This window comes from Festucalex cinctus, chromosome 13, assembly GCF_051991245.1.
Source record: "Festucalex cinctus isolate MCC-2025b chromosome 13, RoL_Fcin_1.0, whole genome shotgun sequence".
NCBI lineage: Eukaryota > Metazoa > Chordata > Actinopteri > Syngnathiformes > Syngnathidae > Festucalex > Festucalex cinctus.
Genome location: NC_135423.1, coordinates 13138875 through 13163519, shown reverse-complemented (window position 1 = coordinate 13163519; position 24645 = coordinate 13138875). Strand labels below are relative to the sequence as shown.

The window sequence follows — 24645 nt, the reverse complement described above, 5'->3', positions numbered from 1 at the left end:
AGACATAAGCGAGGCAGGGGAAACACCTAAGCACACCAGACAACAAACACTCTCACCAAAATAAAACAAAACCCAAATAAACAAAACTGAAACACAACAGCAATGAGTTATTTTTTGTCATAAGTGGGATTGGAGGTGTGTTCAAAAGCACTCTCAGACACTTAAATTTGGATTGTTACCTTTTTGAGTCACTCGACAGTCGTGTGTCCAGCAAGCAACTAAATAATATCAGAAACGGATGGGACATGTTTCAAGCAATGTTTATGAACAGTCAAATGTTTGTCAATAGTTTTCACTCCCTTGTCATTGTATCAAATGGTAAAACCGGAATTAATCCGCACTGGAGGGTTGAATGCAACCTATGCTCACCTCTCCCGCTTGTGCTAGCGTCAGAGCAAAGTGAAATGGCAAACAGTCCGTAAGGGCAGAGAGCATTCCTTACACATCTAGTGATCACTCGCACTGTGTTCTGCCATAGATTTCACAAAACAAACGGTAAAATGGAAAAGAGGCTTTAATTATTTAGTTCTAGGAACTACAAGTACCAAGAAATTAAAGCCTGGACAATTTCTAATTAGGAATGCAGTTTCTAAAGAAAACAAAAAAATATCCAGAATGCCTCCCTGCTCTCTCCGCTGTGTGCTAATGATCAGCACGTTGGCTCGTTGAGGAAGCCGTTGTTCGATTCCCCCTCAGGCGATGCAACTGCAGTGGCCAACTGCAGAGGTGGGGGTGAAGTGTGTATAAGTGAGAGAGAGAGAGAGAGAGAGAGAGAGAGAGAGAGAGAGAGAGAGAGACCCTTTCAAAGAAAACACATACACATACATTGAACCCCCTCCATCATCAGCTGTGTCCGGTAAGCTCTCCTCCCTCCTCCCTTTGCTTCCCACCTCCTCCCTCAATGAAGGTGGGAGGCGCCAGCGCGTCATCTCGGGCCGTCTGCCATTTTATTGTTTTGGAAAAAGGAGGGGGATGAGGCGGACAAGGTTTTTTTTTCCTCCTTTTTCTCTCGCGCACGTGCTCGGATGCGGACCCCGACGACGGACCCCCGCCCCCCCTCCTCTTCCTCTTCCTCCTCCTCCGCTTCGTCCTCCTTGGGCCGTTCCCGCTAAGGAGCGTTGCCGGTAAAAGCCAGTTTGAGTTGAAGGCGATGCTGCATGCGGATGCGAGGATGTTGTTGCCAGGAGACCACGATGCTGTCGTGTGTGTGTGTGTGTCGTGCGTGTATACGTAGGGATTCCCGCTCGCTCGACATGTGTGTACTTGGTGACTACATACAAGCATGTTGTGTGTGCGTGTGAATGACCTTGACCCTGTCTGCTGCTGTGGTGTGTGTGTTTGCCAATATGTGTGAAAAGTGACTTTTGGCAACATGATGTGTGTGTTTCTGTGTTTGTGTCTTCTGAACTTGTGTGCGTTTGTTAGCAGCAGTCTTAAAAAAAAAGACTTGGATCTGGTTAACTGGTTTTGTTATGTAACAATTTGTTTTTTGATTTAATCTTGTATAATCAGTTGTATTTATTCTTACGTTTTTGTATTATTGGGAGCATAATGTACTGTATACAGCACACACATCTATATCTTTTTTGTGCGTGTTATTATTATTAATATTAATATTATTATTATTACTATTATTATTTCTTTATTATAGATTCATTGTGATTATATAGATATTTTTATATGGAAATTATTTTTTGATGTCTGTTTTCAGACTGTTTAGCTAGTTTAGTTTTGTATTATTGTTATTATTAAAATTATTATTATTATTATTATTATTATTATTATTATTATTTCTTTATGTATTTAATTAGGTTATGATTATATAGATATTTTTATATGGACATTATTTGTTATTATTTGTTTGTAAGCTAATTCAATCTATTATTATTATTATTATTATTATTATTATTATATTTTATTTTATTTATTTTATTTTTTATGTATTTATTGTGGTTATGATTATTTAGATATTTTTACATGGACATAATTTTTTTGTTGTCTGTTTTCAGACTGTTTAGTCTGTAAACTAATTCAATCTATTATCATTATTATTTTTTATTTTATTTTTTTTATAATATTTTATTTTATTTATTTTATTTTTTTATGTATTTATTGTGGTTATGATTATGTAGATATTTTTACATGGACATTATTTTTTTGTTGTCTGTTTTCAGACTGTTTAGGCTGAAAGCTAGTTAAGTCTATTATTATTATTATTATCCATCCATCCATTTTCTGAGCCGCTTTTCCTCACAAGGGTCTTGGGGATGCTGGAGCCTATCCCAGCTGACTTCGGGCAGTAGGCGTGGTACACCCAAAACTGGTTGCCAGCCAATTGCAGCGCATATGATGATTATTATTATTATTATTATTATTATTACGATTATTATTATTATTATTATTATTATTATTATTATTATTATTATTATCATTATTATTATTATTATTTCTTTATTATGTATTTATTGTGGTTATGTTTATATAAATATTTTTATATGTACATTATTTTTTGTTGTCTTTTCAGACTGTTTAGGCTAAAAGCTAGTTGAGTCTAACTTAATAGCGCCATCTGTTGGTTAATTTCAAGCATTGGCATTATGATACCTCCATTGCATCGGGATAACAAGGTTGATTGATTGATTGATTGATTGATTGATTGATTGGTTGATCATGAATGTCTCTCTCCTTGCCCCCAGCTGGGCGACTGGGTGAGCGAGAAGATGCTGATGGCGAGGGACGGAAACCGCGATGACACGCAGAAGCTTCACAAGAAATGGCTCAAGCACCAGGCCTTCATGGCGGAGCTGGCACAGAACAAAGAGTGGCTGGACAAGATCGAGAGGGTGAGTCAAGCGATCACGACAAGACACCCTGGTATGCTCATTCATAACAAACAGCATATCATGCACTGTATATTGACATATTACCATGAACTGTGATTTCATCCATCCATTCATTTTCCGACTGCTTATCCTCATGATTCAGCTTCTTTATTGTCGTAGTTGCCTTTCACACTTATTTTAGTTCAAAATCTATCCCAACTTTCCTAACTCTCTGCAGCAAGTAGCATATCATGCACTTGCAGGGTTTTACATGATTCATCTCCTACATTGTCATTGCTACCTTTCACGCTTATTTTAGTTCAAAATCAATCCCAGCAATCTATCTACTCATTCACTGTAGCGAGCAGCATATCAAGCACTGTCAAGGTTATTTTGGCATATTACTGCTAACAATCTTCTTCTGTTGTCTTTGTCACCGCTTTCCAAACTTATTTTGGTTTGGTTAAGTTCCCAGCTGCATAACATGCACTGTCTCGGCTATTTAGGCAATACTGCAAATGACATTTCATCTTCTTGTGCTTTTGTTGTCATGTAGACTTAACACCCTTTATTTTAGGTCTAAATCAATCCCAACAATCTGTCATGATTTCCTTGTTTGTTGTAGTATATCGTGCACTTTTGTCAAAGTCTTTCACACTTATTTTGGTTCAGAATCGTTTCAATGTATCAATAGATTCTGCTTTCTTCCTAGCAGCAAACACTGTCAGTGTATCCTGACGATCTATCATGCTTTTCATGCATAGTTTGGGTTGCTTCAGCGTAATACTGCAATCAGTCTTTCGCCTTCTTTTCGTGCCTTCCTGGTCTTTTTCAATGCTTTCCAACATGTATTAATATAGCAACATTTTCTTCATTGCTAGCAGCATATCATACACCTCTGTTTTTGGTACGACACAGCAAGCCGTCTTGGTTCTTTTGCAAAGTTTGTTGCCAGCTTATTTCAGTTCAAAATCAATCCTGATGAACTTTTTGTTCCTAGTAGCATATCATGTATAGTCTTTCATAATACTGCAAACTCTTATTTACTTTATTGCTTTTGTTGTCAATGTTGTCTTCTACACAAATGTTCAAGATCAATCCTAGCAATCTGTCATGATTTCCTTGTTTCTGGCAGCATGTCATTCACTGTCTAGAGTGTTCCAGTAAAATTATGCAATCAATCTTTCATCATCTTCTTCTTGCGTTTTTGTTTGAAGCTTTGTTTTGTTGATGTAACTCAAAATTAATCCCTCCTAATTTTTCATATTCCTAGCAGAACGCTATCCTCATACCTAACTACAAGCAGCATATCATGCACAGTCATGGCTATTTTGGGGTAACTTTCGGATGGCCTATATTGGTATTCTTCTGCCTGATTGTGCTTTCATTGTCTTCACACTCTTCATGAAAGCTCATCCTAGCGGCAAGCATCATGCACTGCCTGAGCTATTTTGGCATAAAACTGAAAACTGCAAATACCTTTTTGATGACTGACTAACTGATGCTAATGTACATCAGGTGGAATTCAGCCAGCATTACCTTTGTGCTCTATGTGTTTCCCACCATGAGTGTCACTTGAACCACTCGGTACAAAGCTGAAGCCTAGTGCTGTGTGAGTCAAACAGGCGACTTCACAGCCGCGATGCGTTCGCTGAAAACCAAAACGAGGTCACGCGTTCGCTCACTTGTGCGCCGCATCATGCTTCCTCTGCAGTGTGTGAGTGGGCAGGGCTGAAACCCAACTCCCCCGCTGGGAGCACAGAGAGAGAGAATTGCCGGCACAGCAACCATGACTTAACATCAAAAGTCGTTATCATATTTACAGCCAAATAATAGGAACCATACTGTCCTTCCCTTGAGAGTCAAGCATTGTCGCTGCTGGTGAACAGCTCTCCAATCAGAGAGAAGAACGGCGTCCTGATTAAAGTGTTGTCGTCTTGAAGTGGATCTCAAGGTTTTTCGCTGTCCTGGTTGCATCTCCTCTGAGAGCTTGTGGACTATTTTTGTCCTCGCTGAGGATGCACACAGGGACACTTTGAAGGCAGCACATGTGTGGTTAACAAGCGATGCCTTGACAGGCTTGAGAGGCACTGAGAGTCCATTGTTCACTTTGATCGTAGGGATGCACACACTAGCTAGGTTATGTTGAATATAGTTTGACTAATCGTCATTTTATCCATCCATCCATCCATCCATTTTCTGAACCTCTTGCTCCTCACAAGGATCGCTGGGGGTGCTGGAGCTTATCCCAGCTGGCTATGGGCAGTAGGTGGGGTACAGGGAACTGGTTGCCAGCCAATCGCTGGGCTAATCGTCATTTTACTTGGATCACATTGCGCAGTAACTAGCAGAGGGTGCTGTTAGTTTCAGGAATATATGTGGTTACAGTAACTAGTAGCAGCAATGGAGGTTGTAGTTGTAGAAGTAGTTGTTTTTGTAGTAGTAGTAGTAGGGATGTAACGATATCCAAACATCACGATACGATATTATCACGATATTAAGGTCATGATACGATAATTATCACGATATTGTGGGGTGGTTGGCGACATTTAAATAAGATCACAATATTGTAAAAAAAAAAGAGCTCATACTAAAAAAAAAACACAATATTGTGCTTTTGCACATAACAGCAATGCATATAAACCACCTACAATCTCTATTTACAATATTGAGGCACTTACTTGCTAATGCACACATTGATCGCTTCACAAGCAAATTAAGTTCCCCCTTCATCTGACAATTAGCATAGATTTTAAACATAGAAGGCCAAAACATCACTAATGAAAATTAAATTGCACTAACAAACTAGCCACTAGAGGGTGCTAGAACTGCACAAATGGAAATCAACCTGACTTTTAACAGATGTGTTCCTTTTAAATATTGTGAACATGATGACGACAATATTGTGGAAGTTTAATATCACAATATCACGATATCGCCATTATCATTACATCCCTAAGTAGTAGTAATAGTAGTAGTAGTAATAGTAGTAGTAGTAGTAGTAGTAGTAGTCGTAGTAGTAGTGAAAATAGCAGGGGTAGTTGTAGAAGTGACCACCAATTCTACTACTATAACTGGTTGTCATGGCTAATTGTAGTAGTAACTGTAGTCACAGTAGTAGTTGTAGCAGTAGTGTTGGTGGTAGTAGTCCTAGCTGTTGTAGTAATACTAGTAATTAGTAGTCATTGTGGTGTATTAGTAGTGGCTTTGGTGTTGGATGTGGAATGAATGACTGTCAGACTCCTCACACTCAGGGGGTAAATATTGACACGCTAGCTGCTAGTGACATTTGGAGGCTAGCAGATGTCTGTCACGCTGACACACACAGATCTGTACGTGTTAGCGTCTGTTAGATGACCTTGTTCGCTGCCTTCCGTCTGTTCCTGTAAGACATCTCGTGTTTCATGCAAGGAGTCCACTACAAAGATATCCTGTGGTGTTTCCCATTAAACAGCTTGTGATCATGAAGAGGTTCAATGTTTAGTACTTGTATAAGAGTGGACGCACACCCACTCCCCATGTGAGACAGAAAATCCTGTAGGCTGAATTTCTGGGTTTCTCTTTTGTTAAACATCTTCTCTTTGGCATTTCCCGGTTAACAATTGCGACAACCACAACAGTGACTATCACATTTGTTAGCATTTTGCTCTTTCTTGCAAGAAATCCACTACCATTGTTTTCCAGTAAATGATTGTATGTTTGTACGGCATCTGTACTGTACAACGTTACCTCTTTCTCCAAGGTATAACCTAAGATGACAGCTCTTGTTTTTGTTCAGTAAGCATTTGTATGTTTGTCATCAGGAAGCAACTCTCTTTTGTGTAGGCTTGACATCACCTGCCATGTGAGTCAAACGGCTTTTTACACTGCATTCCATGTCTACTGTGTGTGCGCGTGCATGTGTGTGAGCGAAAGTGGTGGGAGGGCGGGGGGGGGGGGGGGGGGGGGGGTGGCGCTGCTTCGGCCCACACTGTCCTCCCACACTCACAAGACACATTTTAACAACAATTTACCAGCACCGCAGTGCTCTTAATGCTGCATTGTTGCTGCTTTTCAGGCAAATAACCGGCCATAACATCACACTGGATGCATCAATAAGATATAAAGGTTATTTTGTAAAAAGAATAAAACATTTCTAGTCCATCCGTCCATGTTCTATTCCACTTCTCCACATTAGTTGGAGACTGACCCAGCTGACTTGCGCACCTTGAGCTGGTTGCCAGCCAATGCCAGGGCACACATGGACAAACTTGTAAGCAGTCAGTTGGCCTATTTAAGGGTTGACAAGTGGTCACTGTGCGAAATGAAGGAGAGTTGTCTTGGGAGATGTGAAAGAAAATTATAGACTAATATGTTAAAAGTAAGCTATAAGACCATTTCCAAGCAGCAGCAGCTGTTGCACACATTATTCATAACCAACCTCCCTGGATGTGGCCGCAGGAGGAAAATTGATGACAATTTGAAAAGGCAGATGATACAAATGGTATCAAAAGAGCACAGAACAGCCTCCATATAAATTTAAGGTGAACTCAAAGTTCGCAGGTCTCAGGTCGCACCATCCGTCATTGTTTAAGTCAAAGTGGAATTCATGGGAGACGACCAAAAAGGACACCACTGTTGAAAATAAATCATAAAAAAGGCCATACTCCATGTTGAGTCACAAAAAAAGACGATCAAGGTATTCTAGAGAGGAATCTGCTTTCCAGTGTCAGAATGCTTGGTTTGGCAACAGGATAATGATCCAAAACACACAGATAAAAAAAAAAAAAAACACCCAACAATGCCTAAGAGCAAAACATTGGCGTATTCTGCAGTGGCCTTCTATGAACCTTGATCTAAATCCTATCAAACAACAGTGGAAGAATCAGAAACATGTCGTCTGGATAAAACACCCTTCAAACCTGGGACAACTGGAGCAGTTTGTTTATGCAGAGTGGATCAAAACACCTTGCTGAAAGGTGCAAAAGTCATTTGATAGCGGTAATTGCTTCAAAAGGTTATGCAACAAAATATTAAAGAGATACTTATTTAGCCATTTTTGGCAGTCAAACATGAATATTTTGCCTATAATAAATTTGATATTTTCATTGTTTTTCATGTACAATTAGTACCTTTTAAAAACACATTATGCAACTTGCTGTCGACTGGAAATGACATCACAAGGACTCAGGTAACCAATCACAGATTAGCTTGTAAATGTCACATGACCAAACCTAGAAAACAGGTGAGCTGTGATTGGTGACCTGAGCCCTTGTGATGTCATTTTCAGTCGACAGCAAGTTGCAAAATGTGTTTTGAAAGGTACTAATTGTACATGGAAAATAATGAAAGTGTCAAATTAATTATAGGCAAAATATTAACTTTTTATTGCTATAATGGGCTAAATAAGTGAAGTATCCCTTTAAGGCTACCATAGTTTTTGTCCAGGCCTGTTTCACAAGTTTGTTTTTTAAAACAAATAACAATTCTGTTGAACCAGATTCCAAAGCTTCCAAAGATTTTCATTGGTTAATTTGATTAAAGTTGTATTTATGATTGCTATAGTCTCACTCTCACTCTTATCAGAGTGGTAACAATAGTCTGTTTTTTGTTGTTGTTGCAATTTTGAAGCTTTATTTTCTATACTGTACTAGACATTTATTTTAATTATTCCATTTTTGCAGGCTTGTTTGTTCTCTGTAGTGTGTCAAATTTATAAGACATTTTTATTTTCACTTTCTAGTTTGTTTTTCATTTTTCTTTTCTAAAAAATATCTCTTTAAAATAATGACTTTTTTCCCCCCTAAAAAAATATTTTACTACTTATTATTATTATTATTGTAAGATTAGGAATTCTTAAAAAAAAAAAAAGAAAGAAAGAAAAAAAGAAAGAAAATTAAGGTTTTCTTGAAAAAAAATTTTTTTTCTTGGATTAGATCAACGTTTTTCTGCTGGTGACAAGGGGACAAATAGTGAATAACATTTGGTTGGGGGATGGGAGGGAGCAGGTGTGTGCGTGTAATATAAATGGTACATTATCTGCACTCCCCTCCCCCCAATTACCATGCTCTCTCCTTTTCATCTGCAGCTCCCCATCACAGGCAGACTTACTCATGCACATGGTGACATATGTTTGTGTTGTCTTTGTATTTTTCCTTAAAAATATCTGACCCTGATATTGTGTTGTTGACATGTAACATTGGCAGGAGGGTCAGCACTTGATCCAGGAGAAGCCTGAGCTGAGCCCGCTGGTGCGTCAGAAATTGGAGGAAATCCGCGAGTGCTGGCTGGACCTGGAGAGCACCACGCAGGCCAAGGCCCAGCAGCTCTTCCAGGCCAACAAGGCCGACCTGCTGGCTCAGAGCTACCGCAGCCTGGACCAGAGGCTGGGGCAGATGGAGAGCCAGCTGGCCTACGTGGACCGCGGCCACGACCTGGCCACCGTCAACAGGCAGCTGAAGAAACTGCAGGTGGGTACCAGGATTTGTCCTTTATGCACCTGCCTACCTTCACGGTCTTCTCCATTCCTGTGCCGTCAGACCATGGAGTGCCAGATGGAGGAGTGGTACCAGGAGGTTGGTGAGCTGCAGGCTCAAGCGGCCGGCGTGCCGCAACAGACGCGAACCAAAGAGACGGTGGCCGAGCAGCAGGCAGCGGTCGAGTCTCGCATGGTGCGCCTCATCGAACCCCTCAAGGAGCGCAGACGCCTGCTGCTGGCCTCCAAGGAGGTGCACCAAGTGGGACGAGACCTGGAGGATGAGATGGTGAGTACCGTCTACAATGTGCGACAATAAGGAAACGAGAGGGTGCCAGTTGTGTCACATCTCGCCACTATTCTGGCTAACTTATTGTTCACTTCTTTCTTACTCAGACTTTTTGGGCTTTTTTGTAACAAAAAATCGCTCTTTTTTTTTCCAGATTTTTATGTAATACAATGCTGCCACGCTTTTTCTCAAAGGCTTTTTTAGAATTGTGTGACCCAAGCTGCTGTCATACTTTTATCACTTCAATCACTCTGCAATCCTGTTCCAGGCTTTTGTGTGACACAGAGCTGTCACATATTGTCAAACTCTCACTCTGTGCTCGCTTCTCATTTAGGCTTTATTTATTTTTATTTTTTTAATAGTACACTGCTATCATGCACTGTTACACTCTCAGCCTGGAAATCAAGCAGACTGAGAGACGTGAACAATATGAGTGTAGGGGAAGAATTTGCAAAACTGGGACCGAAGCAGTTAGCCTGTTATTGACGCTTCATGTGTGTTTATGTAAGAACATGAATGTCTGACTTGGGTCTGGTGTTGCAGTTGTGGGTGCAGGAGCGCCTCCCACTGGCCACGAGTCAGGAACATGGTTCGTCACTGCAGTCGGTGCAGCAGCTCATGAAGAAGAACCAGGTGGGACCATCAGAATATCCATTTAGCAGGACTCCAACCTCTAATGCACGGGTGGGCAAAATATGGCTGACGGACAACATTGGGCCTACCAAGTATTTATATTATCAAGAGTCTATCATTTTTTCTTATTAATTCAGCCTTTTTTCCCCCCGAAAATTGGTTAAACCAAAATAAAGTTTTATGTTTGATTCATTCAATATTTATATTTCTAATTAAATAATTTTTGATTGATTTATTATTTTTTAAAAATCATGAAAAAATTTACATATACATTTAACAATGTATTATTTATTTGATTAAATATTGGTTTATTAATTCTAATTAAATTATTGAAAATACAGTCATTAAAATGAAAATAAATTATTTTATAATTTCAAAAACTATTTTATGTTTGAACATATTTGGTATTAATTTCTCTCATTAAAGAATTGGTTAATTGATTTATTGTAAGTAGTCAAATAAAGTGTTGTTATTTTTTTATAAAAGTATTCTTATTCAAGTACAGTAATTCTAATTAAATTAATTATAAACTATACATTTAAAAATGAGAATTAGTTAGTATATTATTTGTATTAAACCAAGCTATTTTTACATAATGCATACACATTTGAACTTTTTTTTTAATGTTTTTTTTTGTTTTTGTTTTTGTTTTTTTCACAACCTAGCCAATCTGTTTTGTTTTTGTTTGTTTTTTAATCAAAAGCTCTAAAAGTTTGCGCACCTCTACTCTAATCTGTCCTTTTCCTTTTTTCTTGCAGACCCTCCAGAAGGAGCTCCAGGGTCACCTGAGCCGTGTGGAGGAGGTCCTGGAGCGTGCAGCCATCTTCGCCTCGGTCCGCAGTCCCGATGCCAACGTTGTGCGGGCGGGCCACGAGCAGCTCTCCCAGCTGTGGGCCCTGCTCTGGGCCGAAACCGAACGCCGGCAGCTGGTGCTGGACGCCATGTACCAGGCGCAGCAGTACTACTTTGACACGGCCGAGGTGGAGGCTTGGCTCAGCGAGCAGGAGCTGCACATGATGAATGAGGAGAAAGGGAAGGTGAGAGAGACATCCCTATGCAAACCAACACCTCCTGTGACACAATCAGGAAATCTTACAAAAGGCTCAACAGTCGCATTTAGTGAGGCTTGAAAATTATTTTCAGAATTACCCTAAAACGTCTTCCTCCATCGTCATCTTCGTCTTCTTCCATTCAGGATGAGCCGAGCACCTTACAACTGCTGAAGAAGCACCTGGTCCTGGAGCAGACCATCGAGGACTACGCTGAGACCATCGGCCTGCTGTCTCAGCAGTGTCGGCAGCTGCTGGAGATGGGACACCCCGAATGGTTAGCAAACAAACACACATAATCTAAAGACTTTCTGAAAATCTTCAAAGACTTTTTAGATTAATTGATGAGTGGGGTGAAACTTTTTGAAGTCTTTAAAGACTTCTTGGACCAAATGGAGACTCTGTGAATTGAACATTCTTTAGAGACAAACACTAACACTAATCTGAGATTCTCTAGATACTTTTTTTGACCAACTGAAGAGTCTCAAAAAATTTCAAACAAACAGAGAAGTCTATCCAGACTTTTTAGATCAACTCAAGATTCTCTGTAGACTTTTTTTTTTGACCAACTGAAGAGTTGTTAGTAGTCTTTTGAGATGTCAAAAATTAACTACAGATTCTTCAAATACTTTTTAAACCAACGGAAGAATATACCGTATAAATAAATAAATAAATAAATAAATAAATAAATAATTAAGAGTCTTTAGGGATGTTGAGTCCCTCAAGATTCCTTTTGGACCAACTAATAAACTTAAAATACTTTTTTTTTTAGATCAACTGAGTAGACTTTTCAGACCAATGTAATAATCTTTAAAGACTTCTTAGACCAACTGGAAAATCTTGAAAGACTTTAAGACCAACTCAAGATTCTCTAGAGATTTTTTTTTTGACCAACTGAAGAGTTTTTAGCAGTCTTTTGAAACATCTAAAATTAACTACAGATTCTTCTAATACTTTTTAAACCAAGTGAAGAATCAACTAAAGACTCTTTAGGGATGTTTTAGAGTAGACCAATGTAATAGTACCTCAAGTTTCCTTTTAGGACCAACTAATAAACTTAAAATACTTTTTATATCAACTGAGTAGTCTTTATAGACTTTTTAGTCCAATGTAATCATCTTTAAAGATTTCTTAGACCAACTGGAAAATCTTTAAAGACTTTTTTGACCAACTGAAGCATCTTTAGAGAGTTTTCAGACCAATGAAATAGTCTTTAAACATTGTTTGATCTTGCTGGAGAATCAAGTAGAAATTCCTAATTTACCTGAAGATACCCAAGAAACATTTTGGAACAATTACAGAAAAACTTTTGATGACATCACTGATACTTGGAAGTAAACAACATGATGTCATCTATTCTGTTTCTGGCACAGTGAGCAGATCAGCAAGCGTCAGTCGCAAATGGACCGCTTGTACGTGTCGCTGAAGGACCTGGTGGAGGAGCGCAAGAGCCGCCTGGAGCAGCAGTACTGGCTCTACCAGCTGAACCGAGAGGTGGATGAACTGGAGCAATGGATCGCCCAGAGGGAGGTGGTGGCCAGCTCGCCTGAACTTGGACAGGACTTTGAGCATGTCAGCGTAAGTTGGCACGCTGAGGATTCAGCATCAGCTGCATCAGAAGCATAAAAGAAAGACGCTGTAAAGGCACTGTAAAAAAAAGTTCATAATGACAGTGTGTCAATTTATCTTCTTTAGTTGCTACAGGAGAAGTTTACGGAGTTTGCATCAGAAACGGGCAGCGCAGGTCAGGAACGCGTGACGGCTGTCAACCAGATGGTGGACGAGCTTATCGATTACGGCCATGCTGAGGCCGCCGTTATCGCAGAGTGGAAGGACGCCGTCAACGAGTCATGGGCCGAACTTCTGGAGTTGATGGAGACGCGGGCACAGATGCTGGCCGCCTCGCACCAGCTGCACAAGTTCTTCGCTGACTGCCGAGAGGTGAACACGCTGTGCCACTCAGCTCATAGGAAATGTAGAAAAATCGTAAACAATCTTGAAAAATCGTGTTATCTTAAGGCATTTTTCACTCTTTTACTGTCTTGCATTATCAAAAAAAAAACAAAAAAAAAACAACAACCTCCACAGTGCCCGCTGATTTCAACCATTTTAACTCATCTTTCAAGGCAAACAGAATATTGTGTGCTTTTACTACATATACAAGGTGGTTACCACATGAAAGATCCCATTCCATTCTTTTATTAGGAAAAAAATAAAGTATCTTTCTACCTTATTCCTTACTTTAGTACTCACCATTTAAAAATTGGTAATTTGAGTCACAGTGAACAAAAATTGAAAAGATAAGATTTTCTCCACAACAGTGACTTTGACACTGGGGATGTAACGATATCCAAACATCACGATACGATATTATCACGATATGAAGCTCACGATACGATAATTATCACGATATTGTGGGGAGGTTGGCGATATTTAAAAAAGGTCACAATATTGTAAAAAGAATGAGCTCATACTAAACAACACAATATTGTGCTTTTGTACATTACATCAATGTTATCTTATTATTATTATTATGTTTTTGTTTATTATGCTATTATTATTATTATTATATTATGTTGTTAATGCACGCACACATTGAGTTCCTCCACATAATGGCTTGCTTCACGGGCATATTGCGTTCCCCTTTATCTAACAATTAGCGTATATTTTAAACATAGAAGGGTCAAAACATCCCTAATGAAAATTAAATTGCATTAAAAAAAACTACCCACCAGAGGGTGCTAGCACTGCACTAATGGAAATCAATCTGACTATTTTAACAGATGTGTTGCATTTAAATATTGTGAACATGACGACGACGCTAATGTGGCACTTTTAATATCACGATATTGCGCTTATCGTTACATCCCTATTTGACACTAATATTTTTTTAGCGATGCTCTATGAATTAGGTTTAATGTGACAAAGGCTTTGATCATTCACATCATCCTTGAAAACGTTCTATTTCATCAGATTTCATTAGACTCCGTCATGTTTCATTGTAATTTCATACACTGGCATCCCAGTGAAAAGACATACAATGCTGCCATCTGCTGGCCATTGTTAGTGGGTGTTTTTGATTTCACAACCCATTGACCAGGCAGGCAGCGCTGCACTTAGACGTTGCACTGCCCATTGACTTTAAAAAAACAAAACATAGTTGACATCATTTAACGCTTAGGGTGGCATACATCGTGATTTTACTAATCATTATTCAACGTTTTTGGTGGTCAAATGAAGGAGTTTGTACTTACACGGTTTCCAGGTTCTGTCTCAGATTGAGGACAAACACCGCAGGTTACCGGAGGTGCGCGTCCGTCAGAGCAGCACGGCCAACACCAGCACGCTGCAGAGGCTGCTGCACGGATTCGAGCAGGACATCCAGCTGCTGGTCACTCAGGTACACCATCTAAAACACTTTGCTGCCCCTGATCTAAAAGGTGAAGACTGCTCCTTCCCTGGGAGAGTCTTCTAAAGGCATTACGGTCCGTCAGGTGCGTCAACTGCAGGAAAGCGCGGCCCAGCTGAGGACCGTGTACGCTGGCGAGAAGGCGGAAGCCATCGCGTGCCGTGAGCACCAAGTCATGCAGTGCTGGAAGGAGCTGCTCACCTCCTGCGAGGAGTGTCGGCTACAGATCACCACTGAGACGGACAAGCTCAGGTTCTTGGGCCTGGCCCGCGATCAGATTATGTGGATGGAATCCATCCTCTGCCAGATCGGCACGGGCGAGAAACCAAGGTTTGTGTGTGACACCTTTTGATAACGTTATAGTAATTCTATTGTATTGAATGTGAACACACAGTGGTTCAATTTCGGGTTTCAACTTCAAGCTAGGGTTGGGTTTTCAAACGAGGGTTAGGGTTTCATAATAATGTTTTAAGGTTACCTGAGCCCTTGTGATGTCATTTTCAGTCGCAGGCAAGTTGCAAAATGTGTTTTTAAAGGTACTAATTGTACGTGAAAAATAATGAAAGTATCAAATTAATTATAGACAAAATATTAACTTTTTATTGCTATAATTGGCTTAATAAGTGAAGCATCCCTTTAAATTTTCAAACAAGTGTTAGGATTTCAAATTAAGGTTCCAGCCCATGTTCCAGTTAGAGCAGGGGTTGGCAATCCTGATCCACAAGGGCCGACGTCCTACATGTTTTCCATGTTTCCCTCCTCCAAGACACCTGAATCAAATGATCAGCTCATCAGCGAGCTCTGTAGAAGTCTGATAACGATCCTGATGAAAAACGTACTGACGCTGTTTGAAATTTTAGGGGCATAATGCCACTTAAGGGCAGTCTGGAACACTGGCGGTGGTATGTGACGCTGTACCGATGTGTGTTTCTGATGTGTTCAGGGACGTGTCGTCTGTGGAGGTTCTGATGAACTATCACCAGAGTCTGAGGAATGAGGTCGACGCTCGCAGTCAGAGTGTGGTTGAATGTATCGACATGGGAAAGATGCTGCTGGCGGCTAGGAACCCTGCAGCTCACCAGGTCACAGCACAATACTAAATAAACTACAACAGTGTTTCTCAACTTTTATTGCGTCAAGGGTCAAATTTTATATACAAAAGCACCCCGAAACAAAATATGGCACAAAAATATTTATAAAATAGTACCTTGACTTATTTTGTACTCACTTACTTACTTGACTTTTTCAGTGGTGATAATAAAAACATTGATGATTTTTTTTTGAGTGCAGATCAAGGAGAAGCTGGACAAGGTGGTTGCTAAGCAACACGAGCTGTCTGTCAAGTGGGACAAGCACTGGGAGGCCCTGCAGCAATGTGAGCACGCACAAGTACAGTACATTTAGAAAGCTGTTTGAGCAATATGTATGCGCTTTGGCCTCACTAATAACACAATTTAGTGCACTAGTGGAATAACTGTCTTACAAATAAAGATAGTTTCACTACTTCCTGCAACATTGGCATCCAAATAGGACAACAGATTGCTAGAGGCAAAATTACGCATAATGAGAGTATAAGACACACTTGTTTGTTGATCACACTTGACATTTAACACTGTATAGTATAATGGCTTCAAATGTTATCTATACAGTGCTGGAGGTTCACCAGTTCGCTCAGGAGGCGGTGGTGGCGGAGGCGTGGCTGGCGGCGCAGGAGCCCCTGGTCAGCAGCAAGGAGCTGGGAGGCAGCGTGGACGAGGTGGAGCAGCTCATACGCAGACACGAAGCCTTCCGCAAAGCCGCCGCCACCTGGGAGGAACGATTCAGCTCGCTCAGACGGCTCACCACGGTACTACTCTGCTTCTTTTTCGAGAACCTTTCAGAATGTTTGAAAACAAAAGACGACAGGGTACTTCTGGGGGGAAAAGGCGATTGGCTAACTCTGACCTGAATTGAAACAATGGGAGAAAAAAAAAAAAAAGAGTTACATTTGGGGTTGTACTGCCAGATATAATGGATTGGAGATCTCCTTTCAAAAAATCCAGATCAATCCAGCAGTGTTCACGATATGGCAGTGCTGGGAATTGTTTGCATCTGTATCCCATGGAGCCCACCAATTGCTAGTACCTGTTTCAAGCCGGAGTTAGGGTTGAAAATTGTGGTTTCGGGCTTGCATTATCGTTTCAAATTAAGGCTTCATGACTAGGTTGGGGTTTAATATTTGGCTTTCAAGCCTGGGGTAATTTTTCAAAATTGGGTTTGGGTTTCAAAAAACGTTTAAGGTTTGAAACAATGTTCGGCTTTCAAATGTGGGTTTGAAATAAGGGTTAGGGTTTCAAAGTTGAATGTGAAGTCAGAAATACAATCTCAAAATAGGATTATGTTGTCAAATTAGGATTTCACGGCAGGGTTAAGGCTTCAAATTTGGGTTTATACTAGGTTTTCAAATTCGGGTTTCAAACCTAGGTTGCGTTTCAAATCAGATTTTCAAGTTTAGGTTTAGGTTTCAAACAAGGGTTAGGATTTGAAGTCAAATTCGACATTTCCAATTTGGGTTTCAAGGCAGGACTGGGATTTCAAATTAGGGTTTCAAGATTAGGGTTAGGGTGTCAAGTTTGTTTTCAAATGAGGCTTTCAAGGCAGCGTTGGGTTTTAAAGTAGGGTTCCTAGTTAGCATTAGAGTTTCAAGCATAGGTAGGGCTTCAAAGTCGAGATTGTGGTTTCATTTGAAGCCAGTGGCTATTTCAAATTTTGCTTTTAAAATAGGGTTTCAAACTTGGATTTGTGTTTTAAGGATTAGGGGACTCAAGTTGGGTTTGCAGCCTTATTGTTGTGTTCCTAGTAGAATGCTTGTGTTGTTTATGCAGGTGGAGAAGCTGAAAGCCGAGCAAAGCAAACAACCGGCAACGCCTCTGCTGGGCCGTAAAATCTTCCTGGATCCTCAGGACGCGTCTCCGGCGCCCTCTTCCACCCTCCCCCGCCTGCCCCTCTCCCCCGTCATGAGACAGACCATCTATGAGCAGAACGAGGCCAGCACGCCGCCCTCCCCCTCGCCCGCCACTCCGACGCCCTCCCCCTCGGGTGCCCGACATCCCGCCCATTCATCCATCTTGTCCGTGGCCACGGCTGCCATGTTAGTCTCAGCCAATCAAGCGCGAGAAAGCAGCAGTAAGGTGGTTCACCTTCAGCCCAAGGTGAGTATAGTTTGGTGTTTATTTCATTTCATTTTCAGTTAACAAGAATATTTTTTCAATAAAACCTTTCTTCAGGTCGAAGTGGACGCCAAGCCGTCACCGTACCTCCGCCAACCCAAAATCAAGCACCTGGACGACGCGGTGACGCCGCTTCTGGTTGCCAGTCGGCTGGAGAAGGCACGGGAGAAAGGCAGGGAGATGATGACGGGGAAAGCTGAAGTGGCCGTGATGGCCGAGGTGGTCCTCCAGGAGCCTAACCGGGACCGGCCCCACGGAGGGCCCAGACCCTCCAGGACTAACCCCGAGCCGCAGGTCCAAGCACAGACTGCCCGGCTGGAGCGTCAGCTGTCCGGAGAGCAGCTGATCCAGGCCCGTAAGAACGAGCTTCCTCAAGAGGTGTGGCGGGAGCACGCCGAGCGGCGGGAGCGGCGGACCCTGGAGAGGCAGACGTCCAGTGAGCAGGAAGGACACGGAAGCCATGAGGGCCGGAGGAGGGAGCGAGACCGGCACCGACTGGAAAGGCAGGAATCCAGCGAGCACGACACTGGGAAGGAGCATTCTGACAGACGCTCAGGAGGAGGGTGAGATGCTTATTTTTACTATTTGTTAAATCACTTTTCCGGAACCAAGCAAACTCATTTCAGTAGTTAGGGTTCACTCAAATGACGGCTATTGCTACAATCAAATCAATTTATCATCACCTCATCATTTTACAACACATACACGATTATGTTTATAGCCAGCGGAAGTTTTCTGTAGATATTTGTCTATGGCTCAGGATTGTAATCATTACGCCAAAACCACAGCAGCCATCTTGCTTAGTGTGCTTTTCTTCCCACAGAGAGCGGAGAACCACCATGGCAGAAATAGTGGAACAGCTCCAGGAGAGAGAAGCAGCACAGGTTGGAAATTTATAATATCATTATTAATATAGTTTTTAATTTATACAGTTCCTTTAAGTACATTTTTTCCAAAAAGTGAATAGTTCTGTGGAACCACTCCATGTCCATGATATGGTGACTTTTTCATTTTGTAATGCTGTTCAAATGTGTAATCAGGATAGGTTATCACTTATATGGTGCCCTCAATGTATGGCTGAAAATGATCCCATTAAGGAAGTAGTGAATGTAGTGAATGATTCTCAACACAGCTAAGTGTATTAATTAATCTCTGAATCGTCCTGACTTCCTGACTGCCGCCCTCAAGGCCCGAGGCGAGGTTCCCCGCCTTTCCAACGGCCTACCAGAGATGTCTTCCCGTCCCGACCGGCCTCGAGCCCGGGACAGACCCAAACCGCGGCGCCGGCCGCGACCCAAAGAGCCAGGAGACACCACGCGGCGATCCCGCTCGGCTCCAGCCCAGAGTGGCCCCGCGGCCCCCCAGCCACCCACACACAGCGCACACCATGAGGGCTTCCTCTTCCGCAAGCTGGACATCGAGACCCTGAAGAAGAGCACCAACAGGTGGGTCTTCTGGTTCCTGATGCCATGCAGGACATGTCTGACAACAGAAGTTCATCAGGTGGTCTTACACACCAAACTTATCCACCAGAAATTGAATTTACCCAACACTTCACCACACAGTTCATCGAGTCTTGAGACTGTTGGTTGAAAAATTCTCTTCAAATTCATCAGCCAGTCCACAGTTTCTGAAAAATATTCAGTCAGTCTAAAAATGAGCTGCTTTTTATATCGTGCTTTGACTACACCAAGTATCTAAAGACTCTAAATTTGGTTTATTTGGTCTAAATGTCACCAAAGACTCTTTAGTTGATCCAAAAAGTCTCTAAGGACTTAAAAGAATCTTTACAGACATGCTCTAGAAAGTCTCAAGATTCTCCAGATGATCAAAAAGTCCCTAAAGATTGAGTCGGTCCAGAAAAGTTTTGGTTGGCCTAAAAGTCACCAAAGACTCTTCCATTGATCCAAAAATGTCTCTTGAGACTTTTTAGTTGATCCAAAAAGTTTTGAGTCATTTTCATTTTGTCAAAAGAATCTTTAAAAGCTCTTCACTTGGTCCAGGAAAGATTAAATCGGTACAGAATAGTTCCTAAAGATTTTTGGTTGGCCAAAAGTCACCAAAGATCCAACAAGCATGTTGAGACTCTTTAGTTTATCCAACAAGTGTCTATAATGACTCTTCATTTCATCAAAAGAATCTTTAAGATACTTCACTTGGTCCAGAAAGTCTCAAGACTTTCCAGTTTATCAAAATGACCTTTTATGATTAAGGTTGATTGATGACGACTCTACCATTGGTCCAAACTCTCTCTAGGCAAGGCAAGGCAAGGCAAGTTTATTTGTATAGCACATTTCATTCACAAGGCAACTCAATGTGCTTTACACAAAGCCATTTCTTTTGACCCAGAAGTCTTTTAACAAGCACAGTTCCAAAAAGTCTCTGAAGGTTATTCAGTTGCCCTAAAAAAATATTTTTTGGGAGTTCAGGAAGTCTTTGAAGACTCTTCTGTTGGTCAACTTTCATTTAACCAAACTTCCATATTGTTTATTTCAATCATTGCTGCTGCTGGCTGCCGCCCCCCTCATCACCTCTAAGGTAAGTCCTATTTAAGCTCCTCCTGCTTTACCCCAAACTGTATGTAGTCCCCTCCACCCTGCACGTACCCCCCCTTCCCCTGTTGGCGTCCGTCTCGTGTTGTTCTGCAGTGTGTTTTCTCCTCCCTTGTTGGTGTTGGTACTTCTCGCCCACCTACCTGTAAGCTCAGGTGAGTGAGGTGTAAGCTTAGCAGCAGCTACACTGCAGGCCCCCTAACTCGTCACCTCTCCTCCCCTTTCCCTCCCTATTCCCTCCATCCCAACCCCTCCACCTTCCTATTTTAGCAGGTCTTGGGTGAACCTGTACTGCGTACTAAATAAGGGCGAGCTGGGATTCTACAAAGACGCCAAGAACACCGCCACGGCGTACAACAATGAGCCGATGCTCAACCTCGCACACTGCCATTGTGATGTCACCAATGGATACAAGAAGAAGAAGAATGTCTTCACGCTCAAGTACGAGCTTGTTCTTGTCTCCACGCTGGTTTAAGAGAAGTTCTAAAGACTTTAGTTGATCTAAATGGTATTGTGTTAATCGAAAGAGTTTTTAAACATTAACTATTTAGTCCAAAAATACTCCACAGACTCTTCTCCTGGTATGTTAAGTTTGGAAGACTTTTCCAATGATCTAAAGACGCTTACGTCCATCTAAAAAGTATTTAAAGACTGCTCAGATTGTCAAAAACTCTTCAGTTGGTCTTAAATGTCTCCAGAAACTCTTCTGTTGGTCTAGGACAGTAGTAGGCAATCATAGTCCTGGAGAGCCGCAGTCCTGCAAGTTTCAGATGTTTCCCTTCTCCAGCACACCTGATTCATTTGATCAGCTCATCAGCAAACTCTGCAGAAGCCCGATTGCGATCCTGATCCTGAATCAGGTGTTATGGAGGAAGGAAACATCTGAAACCTGGAATTGCCCACCACTGGTCTAAGAGGTCCCTAAAGTCAAGTCAAGTCATCTTTATTCAGTTGGTCCAAAAAGTCCATGAGGATTCTTTAGGTGGTCTAAAAGTATTGTAGGACTATTGAGGTAGTCCAAAAAAAGCTGTAATTGCTCTTAGTTCCTCTAAAAAGTCTCAGATGTCTCTAATATAAGAAGTATTATAATATTCTTGCAAATTTCCCCATACTGGAACTAATAACGTCTTAATCTTCCCTTACCTTCAGTTGGTCCATTAATTCAACACTCTCTTCAGCAGCAATCTCTTGAGACTTAAAATACTCTTCCGTTATCCAAAATCTCTGAAGACACTTTGGCTTGTACAATAAAGCTCTAAAGACTTTTCAACTGGCTTAACAGTCTCCAGAGGTCCATAATTTTGCTCTACAAAATCCCAAAAGATCCTTGGTCTAAAAGTCTCTAAAGACATTTTCTAAGGACTTTTCTGTTGGCCTAACATGTGTCTAAAGACTGTCCAGTTGGTCTCAAATCTGATTAGCCTTCTTTGTTATCATTTGCTTAAAATCTAAATAACTCTAAATATAACTGTGCTTTATAGAACAAAGGATGGCAGCGAGTTCTTGTTCCACGCTAAAGACGAGGTGAGTCATTCTTGTGTTTTTTAACACCTGCGGAACTTGACAGAAATTGAAATATGACTTATTTATGTGGCGGTGTAAGGAGGACCTTAAGACGTGGGTGAGCAGCATCGGCAGCAGCATCTCGGAACACGAGGAGATGGCCAAGTGGGGCCAGCCCCAAGCAACTACCTCATCCACTGACGAGGGCACGCGGCGCGACGGCAGCAAGGCTGGCTCGGAGCGTGGTGGAGAGCGATCGGACCGAGCCGAGAAGGCAGAAAAGGCGGAAAAAGAGAAAGAAAAGGACAGGGGAAGGGACAAGGACAGGGCGGAGCGCTCGGATCGAGGTGGAAAAGCGGAAGCCAAACGCTCAGAGAAGTCCAGTAAGAAAAAGTGATGTCTTCTCATAGCTTCCCATGAGGAAGCGCTTGGATGCAAAGTGACGCAGGAAGGAAGAACTCTGAACTGACTTCTTCTTCTTCTACTGTGTCTACGCGGGAACGCCCCCCACTGGCTGTGCAGGGAAGTGAAGCGGGAAGATGATTGCCGCTTGTGAGATAGAGTATCAAGTAGCTCGCGCTGTTCCTTTCCTGAGTTCTTGTATGAGCTGTGTGTGTCATATCTGTGTCATATGTCTGTGTGCTTGTATGTGTGAGTGTAGAGTTCAGAGTAATAGCAGTGTAATTTTTAAAAAAGTGATTACATCTTAAATTTTTTATGATCACTTGTATTCCAGTACTAGAATATTTACACTTTAGTTGGTCTTGAATTTCTCAAGATTCTTGATTTGGTCCAAAATGTCTCTCAGGGCTCTTCTGTTCTAAATCGTCTTTGAAGATTCTCCAGAAATCTCTAAAGAGTCTTCAAGAGTTAATAATTAATAATAATAAATCTTTCTTTCGATGGTCGATTCTCTTCTGTATAGTTGGACTCCAGTTGGTCAATCAATAAAATTCTGCAAAGACTCTTGTCGGATCAAAAAAATCTGTAAAATATTTAAATCTGCAAAGTCCTTAAAAACTCTTACTTAGTCCAAAAATATAATACTGATTTTTTATTTTAAATAAGTAAATAAATCTGTCTCAAAGAGTCTTGGGTTCATCAAAAGGTCTTTTTGGATGAAACAGAGACTTGTAAGAGACTTTTTCTAGAGAATCTTCAAAGACTTTCTTTCAGTTGATTTGAAGTTTTTGAAGAATCTTCGTTTGGTTTAAAAAGTCTCTAAAAGTGTCTTCTTCTTCTTTCTTTTTTTTTTTTTTTTTTTTTTTTTTTAACTCCAGTTAGTCCAAAAAGTCTTTGGAGATTTTTCAGTTGGGCCAGAAAGTTTCTTGACACTATTCAGTTGGTCCAGAAAATCTCTGGGGTTCTCCACTTGGTCCAGAAAGTCCTCAATGAGTATTTCAAGACTTTCAATTTTGTCAAAACTGTCTTTGAAGATTTTCCAATGGCTCCAAAAAAATCCCTTAGAAATATTCTTAAGTTGATCCAAAAAGTCTCTAAAGACTCTGATCCATAATATCTCTAAAGACTAATCAGCAAGTTCAAAAAGAGTGAACTCCAACATTTGGCACCTGTGAACTGGTATGCAGGATAGATGCAGAGCACTTTTTTAAACACACTGCTATTATACTGAACAAAACTGTCTTTTAGTGGAGAAATCCACTATGCCAAACTGAACTCATTCATCATCCCACAAAAATCATCAAAAATCTCTTTTCACGTTTCCATCCAAAGGGAATCTGGTTGATGCGTATGTCTCTGTCCATAGCTCTCAGGTTTCTTACAGTGTTGTAAGCGTGTGCTTGGCATGTTCAAATGTCTTCCAGACGCGTGCAAGATTCCAAATCAACGGAAACGTGAGCAGAGTGTAAGCAAGACGTTTTGGATGGATGGATGGATGGATGGATGGATGGATGGATGGCCAGAACCGCTACAGCTGTCACACCTTATGACGTTGCATGTCAGATTTGACGTGAAATCACATGTCGAAAAAGAATAAAAACAAAACACTAATTTTTGTTTCATGCCTCTAGACTTTGCATTTAAAAGATGCTCCTCCTCTGATTGGTCTCTCAGCTTTTATTGATGCCCTACTACTCTTTGATTGCCTACTTAACTTGAGCACAATTTATCCCCTCGTTTTCATGGCAAATCGTTGAAATTCTGTCTATACCTGCTTTCGAATCAGGACTAATTTGGTAGAATTTTCTCGAAGGAGTTTGTCAAAGCCAAGGAATTTGCCTCAAATGGCTCCTTTAAGCCAAAACCTGATGAAATGTAGCCACATTACTCCACATGATAACCAATTTTCATTGCGACATACATTTCATTCAGTTCTCTTTTGCGTTGAGTGTGAATGGCAGATCAATGCAGTAATTTCCGTGCACGTCGGACACAACTAGCAAAGTGAGAGCTGAGAGACAAAATGCAAATGAAACGATGTCTCGTTTGGATGCCGGCAACCTGAAAATGGACTCCAAAATTACCGGTTGCACAAAAACAACATAGTATGTATGTAAGTCCACGTCAGTGTGGCAGCTGAGATGGAATTATGAATAAAATGCATTTTGGTCTATCAATGAAAATATTTACTGTGTCTAACTGTGACAATTGAAACACATGGATTCATTGGATCTCATTGTATTTTTTTTAGAAACATATTCACTGGGCATTTTATCAGGTAAACACGATCATCTCCAAAAACATCACAGACATACTTATGACA

At 41.1% G+C, this 24645-nt stretch overlaps 1 protein-coding gene across 4 annotated transcripts in view; it reads left to right on the top strand.

Moving 5' to 3' along the window:
• sptbn4b (spectrin, beta, non-erythrocytic 4b) overlaps positions 1 to 23189 on the top strand; it is a 43825-nt gene extending 20636 nt beyond the window's left edge. Inside the window, exons 1-21 of one of the 4 annotated variants that reach the window (XM_077540282.1) lie at positions 805 to 1124; positions 2697 to 2843; positions 9008 to 9271; positions 9341 to 9565; positions 10109 to 10198; positions 10957 to 11235; positions 11394 to 11524; positions 12621 to 12825; positions 12943 to 13188; positions 14513 to 14647; positions 14742 to 14986; positions 15600 to 15738; positions 15947 to 16031; positions 16306 to 16502; positions 17521 to 17847; positions 17923 to 18428; positions 18689 to 18749; positions 19054 to 19310; positions 20688 to 20858; positions 21899 to 21941; positions 22021 to 23189. In XM_077540282.1, coding sequence (XP_077396408.1) covers positions 2721 to 2843; positions 9008 to 9271; positions 9341 to 9565; positions 10109 to 10198; positions 10957 to 11235; positions 11394 to 11524; positions 12621 to 12825; positions 12943 to 13188; positions 14513 to 14647; positions 14742 to 14986; positions 15600 to 15738; positions 15947 to 16031; positions 16306 to 16502; positions 17521 to 17847; positions 17923 to 18428; positions 18689 to 18749; positions 19054 to 19310; positions 20688 to 20858; positions 21899 to 21941; positions 22021 to 22317 — 4026 coding nt within the window. In that variant the 5' untranslated portion in view covers positions 805 to 1124; positions 2697 to 2720 and the 3' untranslated portion in view covers positions 22318 to 23189. Of the gene's footprint in view, positions 1 to 804; positions 1256 to 2696; positions 2844 to 9007; positions 9272 to 9340; positions 9566 to 10108; positions 10199 to 10956; positions 11236 to 11393; positions 11525 to 12620; positions 12826 to 12942; positions 13189 to 14512; positions 14648 to 14741; positions 14987 to 15599; positions 15739 to 15946; positions 16032 to 16305; positions 16503 to 17520; positions 17848 to 17922; positions 18429 to 18688; positions 18750 to 19053; positions 19311 to 20687; positions 20859 to 21898; positions 21942 to 22020 lie in introns of those variants that run through there. The other 3 variants (XM_077540283.1, XM_077540281.1, XM_077540280.1) reach the window with 3 other exon arrangements.
• The last annotated feature ends 1456 nt before the right edge of the window (positions 23190 to 24645 follow it).